The sequence below is a fragment of the Cannabis sativa genome, chromosome 5 (assembly GCF_029168945.1).
Source record: "Cannabis sativa cultivar Pink pepper isolate KNU-18-1 chromosome 5, ASM2916894v1, whole genome shotgun sequence".
Lineage (NCBI taxonomy): Eukaryota > Viridiplantae > Streptophyta > Magnoliopsida > Rosales > Cannabaceae > Cannabis > Cannabis sativa.
In genome coordinates this window covers 68,077,633-68,092,456 of record NC_083605.1, presented here as the reverse complement: position 1 = coordinate 68,092,456, position 14,824 = coordinate 68,077,633, and the positions used below count along the sequence as shown (strand labels likewise).

The following is a 14,824-nucleotide window of genomic DNA, read 5'->3' as shown; positions in this document are numbered from 1 at the left end:
TTTAAGATTGTTGCTCAGATTGGAAAACCGATTCTTGTGGATAATGTTACTAAGGAAAGAGAGAGATTGAGCTATCCAAGAATTCTTGTAGAAGTTCTAATGGATCAGCAACTGCCAGATTTGTTAGAATTTGAAAATGAATTTGGCTTGAATACATCGGTTGGGATTAAGTATGAGTGGAAGCCTATATCTTGTTCCCACTGTTCTGGTGTGGGGCATGCTACTACTGACTGTAAAAAGAAGGCTGTAGTGACTCAAGTGTGGAAAGTTAAGCAAGATAATAGGGAAAAACCACAAGTTGATGCTGAAGGATTTACTAAAGTGCAAGGAAATCTGGTAAGAGGCAGCCGAATGGAAACAGGGGGTACGAGATTGAGTTCTAGGCACAATGACAATACAGAAGTGAGGAATACTTTTCAAGTGCTAGAAGAAGAGGAAGAGATGGGTGAAATAGGGATGCAAGATCATGACTTAGCTTGGCATAAGACTAGAGGGGGGGAGAACCCTCTCTATCTAATGGATAAGCTAGTATGTTGGAACGTTCGGGGAGCCAATAGTCAACACAAGCAGCATTTGATAAAGCAATTTATCAATTTTCAGAAAGTTGATTTTGTTGGGCTTCTCGAAACAAGAGTTAAGGCTCTGAAACTTGGAGCCTTATACTTGAATGTTTTTGCAAATTGGTGCTTCTCATCTAATATAGCATGGCATGCAGGAGGCAAGATTGTCATTGCCTGGAATCCAGGAAGGTTCAATGTTGACATCCTCAAATGTACTAGCCAACTAATGCATTTGAAGTTGACAACAATTGAAGGATTTGATAGTCTGGTGACTGTGATTTATGCTTCAAATAACAGAAATGAAAGGAAAGTACTATGGAGGGATTTGTGTGAGTTGAAAACAAATAAGCATTGGCTTTGGATGGGAGACTTCAATGATATCCTTGCCAAAGATGAGAGGATCGGCCAGAGGGTTAAAACTCATCCTGATACAGATTTTTTGCAATGTGTGAATGAGTGCCAAGTGGAAGATGTCAAAGCAAGTGGGTGTTTCTATACATGGTCAAATAAGCAACATGGAGATGATAGAATTTATTCAAAGATCGACAGAATTATGGCCAATCAAACTTGGATCAATAAATATGAATCTGCTGAAGCGGTATTTCTCAATGAAGGTACTTTTGATCACACACCTGGCTTATTGACTTTATACCCTAATGCAATTAGTGGGAAAAAGCCATTCAAATACTTCAAGATGTGGAAGTCACACCCTAGATATGAATCTGATCTGAGGGAGATATGGAGGCAATCGGTTAATGGCTCTAAAATGTTTCAGATTGTGACTAAGATGAAACAATTCAAAGTGAGACTTAAAGAAATAAACAAAGAGGGATTTATGGATTTGCAGGCCTCGGTAACTAGAGCTAGAAATGATTTAGATGGCATTCAGAACCAACTTCACAAGAATCCCATGGACAGTAACTTGCACATGTTAGAGAAAGAAGCCCGAGAGAGAATGATTAAAGTTCAAGGAGATTATAGCTCGTTCTTGCAACAGAAGTCCAAAGCAGATTGGATTCAGCAGGGTGATTGCAATTCCGCTCTATTTCATGCTTGTATCAAACAAAGATTGAGACAGAATCGAATACTATCAATTGAGAATTTAGATGGTAGAAGAGTCCATGAGCCTGAGATGATTACAGAGGCTTTCCTGGAGTACTATCAAGGTCTGCTTGGGACAACATTGAATCAAAGAAGGAAGGTAGATATCAGGATTTTGGCCAGAGGTCCGATTCTTTCTAATGAGCAATCTGAGGGTCTTATGAAAGAGTTTACAAGAGATGAAGTGAAGAAAGCAGTATTTAGCATTCCTGGAAATAAATCACCAGGTCCGGATGGGTTCTCTAGCAGCTTTTTTCAGGACAACTGGGAACTTATTGGGGAAGATATAAGTGAAGCTGTGATAGCATTCTTGGAATCAGGTAATATTCTCAAAGAAATTAATTCTACGATTATTACTTTGGTTCCTAAATGCAAATGTCCTAATTCAGTTAAGGATTTTAGACCAATTGCTTGTTGCAATGTTATCTACAAGATTGCAACCAAGCTATTGAGTTCTAGAATCAGTACTGTTCTTCCTGATATAATCTCTCAATCACAAGGAGGGTTTATTAAAGGTAGATTCATAGGGCATAATATCATGATATGTCAGGACTTGGTGAGGCACTATCACAGGAAAGCAAACAAGCCAAGCTGTATGATAAAACTTGACCTTCAGAAAGCATATGATACAGTTGAGTGGGAGTTCCTAGAGGAGGTTCTAACTGGGCTTCACTTCCCAATTAAGTTCATCAGGACCATAATGAACTGTGTCTCTACTCCCAAGTTCTCTCTTATGTTTAATGGAACATTACATGGTTTCTTTGAATCTAGGAGAGGGCTTAGACAAGGAGACCCCATGTCCCCATTGTTATTTGTGATTGGTATGGAATATTTCTCGAGACTAATGGGGAAGATAGCAGATAAAGAGGGCTTCCAATTTCATGACAGATGTTCAAGCCTCAAGTTGAATCATCTTGCTTTTGCAGATGATGTTCTTCTCTTTAGCTATGGAGACTTCAAGAGTATAGTTTACATGTTACAAGCTTTGAAGCTCTTCTCTTTAACCTCTAGCTTACACCCTAATACATCTAAATCTGCTATTTACTGTAGTAACATGCAGGAAGAATGTGTAAACAAGATCAGGCAATTATCAGGCTTCATGAGACATGATCTCCCTTTCACTTACCTTGGAGTTCCAATTTGTGCTAAAAAGATTTCCAAGAAAGAAGGTGAGACCTTGGTTGATAAGATGACAGCAAGAATTAGAACCTGGAGCTCAAGGAACCTTTCATTTGCGGGGAGAGTAACACTAATCAACTCTGTATTGATTGCTATTCAGGCTTATTGGAGCCAAATCATAATCATGCCCAAAAGAATTTTGAAGTCCATAGAAGCTATTTGTAGAGCTTTTTTATGGAAAGGCCAAGCTGTGTTTTATGGTGCAGGTGCTGTGGCTTGGGATAATGTGTGTGAGTCCAAAGCTAATGGGGGGCTTGGAATTACAAAGATAGAAAGCTGGAATAAGGCAGCCATGTCTAAATACATTTGGGCAATTGCAAACAACCAAGAGAGCTTGTGGTTAAGATGGGTGAATAGTGTATATATCAAGGGGCAGAGTTGGTGGAGTTATGATGCCTCGATTCATTCCAGCTGGTATTGGAAGAGGTTAGTAGCTCTTAAAAACCAAATTCTCTCCCTTCATGATAGTCTTTGAATTTCGGAAAGCTGATAGATATGTTATCAAAGCTGGTTATAGGATGTTCAACACTCCAAAGCCGACTACTCATTGGAGTAAAGAGGTCTGGTCCCGATTTAATACACCTAAACACAGTATAATTCTTTGGCTAGTGATGCTAAACAGGTTGAAGACTAAGGAAAGATTGATTAGAATGGGTGTCATGATGCAAGAGCAATGTAGCCTTTGTGATGAACAAGCTGAAAACATTCAGCATCTGTTCTTTGCTTGTAGAGAAACGGTTCTGTGCTTGAAGGACATTAAACAGTGGCTGGGCTGGAATGCTAAAGCAACTAATGTGCATCAACTTGTCAAATGGATAGGGAGAGCAAAAATTTCAAAGTTTAAAAGGGCTGTCTATTGTGTTGCTACTGCTGCCATGGTTTATTACATTTGGAAATGGAGAAATTCTATTATTTGGCAGGGTGCAAGTTCGGCTACAAACCGAATTGTTGAAGAAGTGAAATGGAATGTAAAGGCTCGTGTTCAATTTTTATGCCCAAAGAAACTATCAAATGTAGATAAAGAATGGTTTTTTGCTTTATAGATATCATTCATTGTGTATCACAAAGATGTAAAGTGTTGAATAGATAAAAATGTATATTTTGAGGCCCTTGGAATGGGGTGCTCTTAGGTTGTAATTTTGTTAGTGCAATACAATTCATTGATTTATCAAAAAAAAAAAACTTTTAGAGATACTTCTTCTTTAGATCTTACAGGGAAGTTTCAATGTATAACTAAAAATAGAAAAAAATAAAATTTAAATCATATACGGAAACTGTATAGATAAGATAGATAGGAAAATTTGTTGAGTGTGAATTAATGACATCAATACTAAAGAGAAATATGTTGAAAGTGGTTTTTTAGTAAATAAAAAAAATAAAAATATAATAAAAGCGTATTTTAATTTAATTGCATTGTACACCTATTTTACTTTATTTAATTTAATTTTTTACTTTCATTTCTATATTTATTGAGATATACCCACTTTTATATATGATGTTACAATTATATCCTTTAGATTAATATAAATCATGTGCTACACTTAAGTGGAAGAATAAAAGTATATTAGACATTTTAATAAAATTTAATATGAAAGTATTTTTTGATTAATAAATAAAAAAAATAAATAAATAAAATGTATTCCTCAACTTAAGTTTCCACATAAAAACAAAAATACATCACTATGACATGCTTTTGTAAAAAAGGAAATAAAATACATTATTTTAACGATCCGCGCGACGATTCATCTGTTATGTTTCATCCGTAGATGAAATTATATTAACGGCCAAGATAACATCTTACTCATCACGCGGATCACTAGTCTCAGCCGTCGATGAAAACCATCATCCTACGGTTAAAATTGGATCGCGAAAAGCTTGGCTCCAATTCTCGCCTCAATATATAATGCCCCAAAACACAATTCCACTTCATCCATCTTAAACTTTTAAACGTCCTGTTTGGCAGTCAAGAAAATCTCTGAGAAAATGTCAGGAAGAGGCAAGGGAGGTAAAGGCTTGGGAAAGGGAGGAGCTAAGAGGCACAGGAAGGTTCTGAGGGATAACATCCAGGGAATCACTAAGCCTGCCATTCGAAGACTCGCTCGTAGGGGAGGTGTGAAGCGTATCAGTGGCCTTATCTATGAGGAAACCAGAGGAGTCCTCAAGATCTTCTTGGAAAATGTTATTCGTGACGCTGTTACTTACACAGAGCACGCTCGGAGGAAGACGGTCACCGCCATGGACGTCGTTTATGCTTTGAAGAGGCAAGGTCGCACCCTTTACGGTTTTGGTGGTTAATTAATTCCCAAAACTATACATACAATCAATCGGTTTCTTTCTATTAGGGATTTTAGGTTTTCGTTTTCTTTCTTTCTTTATTGTTTTTTAGGTTTTGAACATAGATTTGTTACCTCGTACGATCTGATATCAATGTAATCTGAATTTGAGGAAATGAATCAAATGTATCTTGGATTATCTTCAAATTTTGTCTTTTATCTGAAAAGCAATACAATGAAAGTTGGAATGAATGGAAAGTTTTGAAGTTTATTCTTTGACGGAATTAGTGACAAAATGGTCAAGATGTTTAATTAGTCGTAGTAATTAATTATAATTGTCAAATTTACTGTGCGTTTTGGTATTGTTAAGGGAGGAAATGGAATTCTGAGCGATTCAAAGTTATTATTTTCTTGTTAATGTGATGAGCATTCATTTACAAATTAATGTGGCATTTTTGAAAAATAGTAATAAGCTGAGATTTTGTAATTCAGTGAACCTAAGGGGCTAGGCTGCGTGACCTCCATTGTGTGAGGCCATGCCTTGAGCTGAGAACTTGGCTTGGCTGAGACAAAACACCTTAGCTCGAACCACTCCATATAAATCTTATTTGTTTTGTCCCATTAAATTCTATTTACACTCAATTTATAATGAGAAAATTATACCAAAAACCGAAATATTAAAATAGTATTACATGAATGTGGTTAGATTATTAAAGAGCATTGTTATTGGACACTAGTGGTGCATAGTATTTCTAAATATGTCAGCCTTATCATTAGTTAATGATATTTCTTGATCACAAAAATGTTTGAGTCTCTAATGTTGTATACGGCCATTGTCAGACTTGATAGAGATGCACTGTTATAGTTCTAGTGGGAGAATCAACACCGCCCAATCACCTCCTGGGCAATGCTCAAACATTTGATTCTTCTTTGATTTTGTGCTGTGCCTGTGGGTTCATTATCGAATGAGCTATTGTCGTTGACCCAAACAACCACAATGAAGGAAAATTGGGTACAATGGAAGGTGTTGGTATCTCGGTCCTGGATGTACCCGACCACATCTTGGAGGGGAGCTTTGTCATTAAATTTGTCACAATCAGAATTGTTTTGACAATTGCTATCACAAAAGGCTGGACAGTGAGACAGCTAAATGTCAATAATGCCTTCTTAAATGGGGATCTTCAAGAAGAAATCTACATGGTTCAACCACCTGGCTTTGTTGATCTATCTGTTCTTCACAAAGTTTGCAAGCTTCAAAATGCCATTTATGATCTCAAGCAAGACCTATGGACATGGTTTGACAAGCTCTCATCTATTTTACTCTCACTTGGCTTTATCTAAGCAAAAACAAATCACTCATTGTTTGTCAAACATGATTCTATTGACTGTTCATATGTGTTGGTCTATGTTGATAACATCTAGATCACAGGTTCCAATGATACTTATGTCTGTTCACTGGTCACCAAGCTAAATAGCTCATTTGCACTTAAGGATCTTGGCACCCAAAATTGTTTTCTTGGCATTAAAGCGATGCTTACTGCAACTGGTCTGCTACTTACTCAAAAAAAGTACATCCAAGATCTTCTATGTAAAGATGAAATGCAAGGGGAAAAGACTCACAACACTCCTATGAATAATGGCTTGAAACTGTCAACCTATGGCAGTGACCCAGCGACTTATCCAATTCTCTATAGGCCAATTGTTGGGGCACTATAATATACCACTATTACAAGACCTGACATTGCTTTCAATGTGAACAAAGTATGTCAGTTTATGCACAATCCTCTTTAATCTTATTGGGTTATTGTCAAAAGAATATTGAGTTATTTAGCTGAAACTCTTGACTACAGTCTGTATTTGAACAAAGTCTCTAATTTTCAAATTGAAACATACCGTGATGCTGATCGGGATGCAGATCCATATGATAGTAGATCCACACCTGATTTCTGTGTTTTCTTTGGCCAAAATCTAATGTCATGGCAATCCAAAAAGGATCCAACAATCTTAAGATCTTCAACAGAGGCAGAATTTCGAAGCCTTGCAGTTGTGGTTTCAGTATTAACTTAGATGCAATTGCTCTAACTGAGTTACATGTCCCCGCTTCATCTCCATCTCTAGTCTGGTGTGACAACATAAGTTCAGTCATGTTCGAAGCCAATCCAATCCTCCATGCTCGCATGAAGCACATTGAAGTTGATCTTTACTTTATTCGAGTCAAAGTAATCAACAGAGAAATTCAAGTACAACATGTCCCAACAAAACACCAATTAGCTGATTGCCTAACAAAGCCAACAATCTTTATTCTTATCTCAGAAGCAAACTTAGTATCTCTTCTATAGATGACACTTTGTTTGAGGGGGACTGTTAAGAGAAGCATAATTGGTTACTTTATCTAATTAACTTTGTGTTTTGTGAGTTAGATTTTGTTCATTTATGTAACTACTCTCTAACTGTTTTTGGTTTTTCTTCTTTAGTTGGTTTTTTGGTTATGCTCTTGTATATAAACATTGGCTTTATGCCATTCAATCAATGTACATAAAATCTTGTTCATCTTTTTTGCTTTGTTAATCTTCGCAAAAATATTTTGGAGGAGAAGTCTTTTATACCTACAATGTCCCTATACGAATTTTTTGAATTTATTTTGAACAAAAACAATGTCTCCCATACATATTCACAATCTATTTTGAATTCATACTATTCACAATCTAGTTTGAAGGTGCAAGTGTTATTTATTTGTTAAGGAAATGCTTCTAATAAATGTAGTAGGTGTTAAAAGAAAGAAAAGGAAAAAGAAATTAGAAAATTATGATATGGTTAATTAACATTATTATAACAATAATCAGACAGTTTATTTTCAAAAAAATAAAAAGAAAAACAATAATCAGCCAAAAGAAAATTTTATAACGATACTTTTGTCGGAAAAAAAAACATTATAACGATCCGCATCACGATTTCGCACTTGTGTTTCATCCGTAGATGAAATACTATCGACGGTTAAGAAAACGTTTCAGTCTTCACACGGATCACTATTTTCAGCCGTCGATGAAAAGTATCATCTTCGGCTAAAATTGGATCGCGAAATGCTTGGCTCCAATTCTCGCCTCTATATATACGCCACAAAACGCAATCCCGCTTCATCTCATCTTAAAATATTGAACGTACTGTTTGGCTGTCGAGAAAGTCTCTGAGAGAATGTCAGGAAGAGGCAAGGGAGGAAAAGGCTTGGGAAAGGGAGGAGCCAAGAGGCACAGGAAGGTTCTGAGGGATAATATCCAGGGAATCACTAAGCCTGCCATTCGAAGACTCGCTCGTAGGGGAGGTGTGAAGCGTATCAGTGGCCTTATCTATGAGGAAACCAGAGGAGTTCTCAAGATCTTCTTGGAAAATGTTATTCGTGACGCTGTTACTTACACAGAGCACGCTCGGAGAAAGACGGTCACCGCCATGGATGTAGTTTACGCTTTGAAGAGGCAAGGTCGCACCCTTTACGGTTTTGGTGGTTAATCTCATTACGATTTGTACAATCAATCAGTTTCTTTTAGGGTTTTTAGGTATTCTTTTCCTTTTTGGGTCTATGACTTAGATTTGTTATCTCTCATGATCTGATATTCAGTGTAATTTGAGTTTCGCTTCATTAAATTGTGATTGTGAGGAAATAAATCGAAATTACTTGGGCCTTTTAAATTTGTAATTTCTCATTAACTGATTTTCGATCTAATATGAATCTCGTTTCTTCAAATTGTTAATGTGACCAAGTGAATTAAAATTTTATTGAATTGTATCGTAAAAAGAATTCTACGGAGTTTCAATGAAGTTGAGATTTGAAGAATGTTTTGACTGTTGCATATTTTTTTGAGGTTGGAATTAGACACGAAATGGTAGGCACGAAGTACCAATACTACGGGTTGTGGTAATATTGATTGTATAAGTTGAATTCTGAATTATTCAAAGTTATTCGACCATTTTTATCATCTTATTTGTTGAATCTGTAGTTTTCTTTTTAGTTGTTTATCAGTAATCATTCAACCTTTTGCTTTGCAAACGTATTTCCTTGAATTATTAATTTAAATAATGTAGTTATAGGTGTATTGCCATTTTGTTTTTCAACAACCAAGTTACAACACATTAATTTAAGAGAAAATAAATCCATGAAAAGTTACTATACGTTTAAGCAGTTTTAAAGTTTTAAAATTAATCTTGTAATTTCTTTGAAGTATTTATGAGATTAAATTTATCTTACATTTGACGTCTAATTTTTCATTTCTCCAATACCTTAATTTCTTTCTTCCATCCATTTTAGCTTTACATGAAATGTTTTTTTTTTGTTTACATAGAATAGAATTGTAATAAAGATGTTATTAACAATAAAAATGAAGAGCACGTAAATGATTTTTTTTTTTTATTCCGTAAACACATTCTCATAATATTAATTCAAGGGAAAATGAAAGTAGTTTTTTTTGGAAAGAAAAAAGAAGATTAAGTACTTTATGTAGCGTCTCATGTTAGCGATATTCATATTCCATAAAAGTTATTTTTTTTTAAGTTATAAAAATACTGCCTCATGATTTTTTTTAGGGTAAATACTATTTGGACTCTGTGTTTTACAAAAGTTACAGATTGGATCCTGTGTTTTGTTAAATGACAAAATAGACCCTATATTTTCTAAAATAGTAAAAATAGGACCTGAACTTAATTTTTGACAATTTTTTTTTTAATACAACCAACTTGAAGACAATGCTTAATACGAACAGATACAAAAAATGTAAAAAGTTTTGTCATATCACTTTTAGATCGAATTATAATTAAATTTTATTTTGATAAAAAAATCAATTCAGGGTCCTATTTGTACTATTTTAGAAAATACAGGGTCTATTTTGTCATTTAACAAAACACAGGATCCAATTGGTAACTTTTGTAAAACAGAGGGTCCAAAATGGTATTTACCCTTTTTTTTTAACTATACTGTTTTTTACAGAACAACAGTGAAACACAACCGTATTTTTTAAAATAAAAATATTTTTATAAAAAATTCCACAGAATAAAGAAGTGAGAAATTTCAACATAAAGACCCAAAAATTAAACATTTGAGAAAGTCCCTTTCAAAGAAAGAAAAAAAAAAGGGTTAATTTCAGAAATGCACAAAAACAACAAAAAAAATAACAAAATACGGTTTCACAGAATTTTAAACATTTTTACGATTTTTTTGATTTTATTTACATAAAATACAGTCTTTTTATATTGAAATTTTGTTCATTTGTTGTTAATTTTTTGTTATATGTATGTTATTTTTTGTTGTTATTTTGATGTTATTTTCATGTTACTTTTATGTTATTTTTTTTGTTGATTTTATGTTGTTTTCATGTTATTTTTTGGAAAACCGTAAAAATATAAAAAAACATTCTTTAAACGTAAAAATGTAAATATTTTACAAAAAATGGTGCCTTATGTAATTATTCCAAAAAAAAAACATTTGAGAAAGTCTGGGCCTGGTCCGAGAAAAGAATGCTTTTTATGGCCCAAGAGAGTAGCAGCCCAATAACAAAACGCAACGTATCGAAGGAAAACGTACTCATGATTTGAGGGAGCAAAGATGGAAGAGGATGCTAGCTAGTGATAGTATCCTGTTCCGGGGTTTTTATCCAAATCTTTCAGGGTCTATCTTCCAGGCAAAAAGCTTCCAACAACTTTCATCAATGGCGTCTTCACTCTGCACTTACCACACCAATATAATTCCCCACTACACTTCCACAAAGACCATCAACAATTCCCTCCATGGAAATGTCAACAAGCACCTCTCCTCTTCTCTTTTGGGATCTCCTTCTTCCATTACCAGCCTCTCTTCAAGCTCCGAATTTTCTCTCAGATTCCTCCAATCCAAGCAGACTCAGCTTAAAAATTCTCCCTCAAGGCGTCTCAGTATCGTTGCTATGGCTCCTCCTAAGGCCAAACCTGGAGGCAAAGCCAAGAAAGGTAGTACATCTATCCCCGTTTTGACATTTTCACAAACGCTTTCTCACCCATTAAGCGCTTTACTCAATTATGAGTTTTGTACTGTTTTTTCGCAGTTGTTGGGTTGATAAAGCTTGCCCTTGAGGCCGGCAAGGCCACTCCGGCACCACCAGTTGGGCCGGCGCTTGGTGCTAAGGGGGTCAATATCATGGCTTTCTGTAAGGATTACAATGCCAAGACAGCTGACAAGGCTGGTTATATTATTCCTGTTGAAATTACAGTTTATGATGTGAGTTTATCTTGGTTCTGTTTAACCCTCTTTTTTATTATTCTTCTTCTTATTTTGTTGCTTTCTTAATCTTTACCTTTTTCTATTTAGGATAAGAGCTTTACTTTTATACTAAAGACTCCACCAGCTTCGGTTCTGCTTCTTAAAGCTGCAGGTAAACTACTAAGCCACTCTGACTAGCTCCCTCAATAATATACATGTCTTCTATTAACTTTTTCTGCCCAGAACAAAAACTTGTTTGGTTGGAACTCGGGGATTCAAATGTCTGTAATTTAGGTGTTAGCATTTTAGTTTTGGACCTGTACAAGGTTTAGTACTTCGACATTGTGTTCACTTCTGGTTTTGTACTGTCAATCTTTTTGAGGATGAGCAATCTTTAACCACATTTGTTCGATGTCTGTTGATGTTAATGAGGCTAGAATGAACATATTTAATAATCTTTGTAAAGAACAGGAAAATGAATATGAGATTTGAAAACACCTTACAATTGTAAACAAAATAGAAGAGAGAAAAGAAGGTAAAGATAGTGGTCTTGCTCAACATGTACTTAGAGCTAATCAAGTCTAATTCGAGTTTTGTTTGAATTTTGAAATTTTTATTATAAACTGGCCCTTATTTAGATCTTTATCAAACTATGATTGATGGGAATGCGTACATTTTTCATAAGCCGGTTCTCATAAATCGTTATTGCACTGACAAGATATGTTGTATGCATTTTACAGCACGTGCTATTGCATAATCTGACCTGGTTTTGTCCTACAAATTAAGATTCCTTTCAATTATCTTCCTTTAATCCACATTTGAATTCTATTGCTTTGGATCAGTTGTTCAATTATATCTTGTTGTATGTAGGAGTGGAGAAAGGTTCAAAAGACCCACAGTTGGAGAAAGTAGGGAAGATTACTATTGAGCAATTGAAAACAATTGCTGCTGAGAAGTTACCTGACTTGAACTGCACAACCATTGAATCAGCCATGAGAATTATAGCCGGCACTGCAGCTAATATGGGAATTGATGTTGATCCTCCAGTTCTTGAGCGCAAGAAGAAGGAAATTCTCTAGTTACTACCAGTTTCTAGGCTCTTTGTTGCTGTTATTATTTTTTTTCAATCCCATTAGGACCTCACAGTGAGTGTGCAAAGAAGACATTAAAATTCAATGTTTAATATAATATGCCTACAATTTTTTTCCTCCTTGTTGGGTGTAAATGTTTCTTCATAATTAATGATTAAAACTTATGAGGAAGAATCTCAACTGCCTTATCTGGGAGTTCTTTTAAGCAAAATCAAGAGGGCAATCAAGCAAGTCATTGAAGGAAACTATATAGTTATATAAGAAAAGCAGACCTGTGATGAACTAGTTTCTCTGGAAGAGTAAGAATTGTTGTGTAGCCAATTTCACTTGCCCAATGCAAATGATAGGGAGAGCTAGCTTTTCTACCTTGGGGCTCAGAGAAAAGTCTCCTTGCATGCTGGAGAAGACGACCCTTCAATTTTAGCGTTTGCTTGTCGTTTTCTGTTTGAGCAGATATCAAGTTAGTGTTGGACTTGCAGGAGCAGTAAGCATGAGTTATGCAGAGGATATTAGAATGGTCTAATAAGAGTATTCCAATGAGTTCTCTTTTCCATTTTTTAAAATGTCATAAAACCCCATATTTTTTCATGTAACTACTACAATAAACCACACATGATTTCTCTTTTATTGATTTTAGATTTGAAGTAATGAGAATTGAGAAGAGCAGGGAATCATTCAATTGAAAAAAATGGTTAGGGAATAAAGAGTGATATGTAAGGATGGAGAAGTTACTAATATGTAGTATTTTAATCTTTAGCTAGTTCATTAGTCTACTCAGTACTCACTCACCCATTCATCCACTACAAAACAAACCGAACAAAGTCTTGCAAATAGACAGTCTACAAGACTATGGAAAATCGTTTCCCTGGCTCATTTGCAAGCAGGACAATGGTCCCCCACATTAACATGCTCTGAAACATAGTGAGGATCTCAAGGCAATTAGCTAAAACTTAAACCTTGAATTTGACCATGCTCAGAACTATGGGAGAAAGCTTGTGAAATATAAGTTGCATATCTCATTTTAAGCTTTTCAAATCATTTTTAATCATCGTATTTGGAGTTCACATGAGTAGTTATGGGTGTTTTACTCAATGATGTCAAATTAGGACAAGCAAAACTTTATTTGTGGGGTGTTAGACGAGAGAGTTGGAAGAATTCTGTATATTATTCAATAAATAAAAGCTTTTACATACAAGGTAGCTCAAAAAGACTAGGCCAACGACACTATCTTAAAGCAATAGAAAAACTAACTTCTGAGGTTGATAGTTAATTTTTTGAGTCCGAATTGCGGCGGCAAGACCCGCTCTGGGTAAGCCATAGCTTATTTCATAACTCCTTTAACGGTAAAATTTGAGGTCGATAACTTCAGAATTGCGATTAAAATGTGATACATGACTTGATAGAGCATTGAAATACTTTCAAAATGCAAGTTGAATTGCATTAATCAAATTAATATTGAGTGAGTTATGGCTATTTTACTGAAAGCAGTTCATAACCCAGTGCCTAGGTTGACATCCCAACGCCCAAGTTGACATATGACATCCATTTGGACACTAGGTGAGTGGGGAAACGTCCTTAGGATGTACTTTTTTTTATGTCTCAGTGATATTTTGACATCACTTAGCCTATTTTCGTGTTTTGGCGAAGCTGGTTATTAGTTCTTGGAGATGTTGCTGTTTTACGGAAATGAGAGTCAAAACTTTTCATTTTCGAGTGGTTTTTCCCATGTTGGAAATGAGATATGTGAAGTTGTGAATTTAACTTCTTTGACTTCATGAATTTTAGTTATTGTGAAAAATTAGACGAACGGTCGAAATAGAATAAAATTCGGATAAGCAGAACCCAACGCACTAGGCCATTTGTCAACCTGCACGTTGGGTACTCATTTTTGAGCTTTCGGGATGTTGTTTATGAATTTTTTACTAAACAATGGCTTAATTGTGAAGAAAAGAGGTTTTAGGGTTTATTTGTTAATTAAGAGACTTTGTGGAGTCTAATTAATAAATAAGTTCAATGATAATTTTATTTGATAATTAATTATAATTATTACATTAATAGTTTTGGTGTTTATAGGATTAAAATTGAAAAATATGATATTTGTTAAATAAAAGATAAATGGTTAAAAAAAATGGCAAAATTATAACTAAAGGGGCCTGTCTATATGGCCGACCATTATAGGGTTATTTTTGCTATTATTTTATCATTTTTTATTCCATATAATTTAAATCCTAACTCTAGGTGAATAGTATAAAATAAATGATGGTCTATTATCCAACAACTCATATGACCTCTGTCAGATAACTAGAGTTTTTGAGAGTCACCATTCTTTCTTCTTCTATTTTCATAATCTCTTTTATTGTTCTTCAAAAATTTTGAGCCTATAGTGAATAAGTGTATGCC

General features: G+C 35.0%; 3 protein-coding genes across 3 annotated transcripts; all 3 read left to right on the top strand.

Moving 5' to 3' along the window:
* The first annotated feature begins 4,512 nt into the window (after window positions 1-4,512).
* LOC115716229 (histone H4) lies at window positions 4,513-5,320 on the top strand. The gene has a single exon (XM_030644981.2). The coding sequence runs from the start codon at window positions 4,824-4,826 to the stop codon at window positions 5,133-5,135; it is 312 nt and encodes a 103-aa protein (XP_030500841.1). The 5' UTR covers window positions 4,513-4,823; the 3' UTR covers window positions 5,136-5,320.
* A 2,911-nt stretch (window positions 5,321-8,231) lies between these two features.
* LOC115716230 (histone H4) lies at window positions 8,232-8,852 on the top strand. Its single transcript, XM_030644982.2, has one exon. It carries the CDS (start codon window positions 8,306-8,308, stop codon window positions 8,615-8,617), a length of 312 nt encoding a protein of 103 aa, XP_030500842.1. The 5' UTR covers window positions 8,232-8,305; the 3' UTR covers window positions 8,618-8,852.
* Window positions 8,853-10,675: 1,823 nt separating this feature from the next.
* LOC115717245 (large ribosomal subunit protein uL11c) lies at window positions 10,676-12,598 on the top strand. The gene is made up of 4 exons (XM_030646216.2): window positions 10,676-11,083; window positions 11,179-11,351; window positions 11,442-11,505; window positions 12,204-12,598. Exons 1-4 carry the CDS (start codon window positions 10,714-10,716, stop codon window positions 12,410-12,412), a joined length of 816 nt encoding a protein of 271 aa, XP_030502076.2. The 5' UTR covers window positions 10,676-10,713; the 3' UTR covers window positions 12,413-12,598.
* Window positions 12,599-14,824: the final 2,226 nt, after the last annotated feature.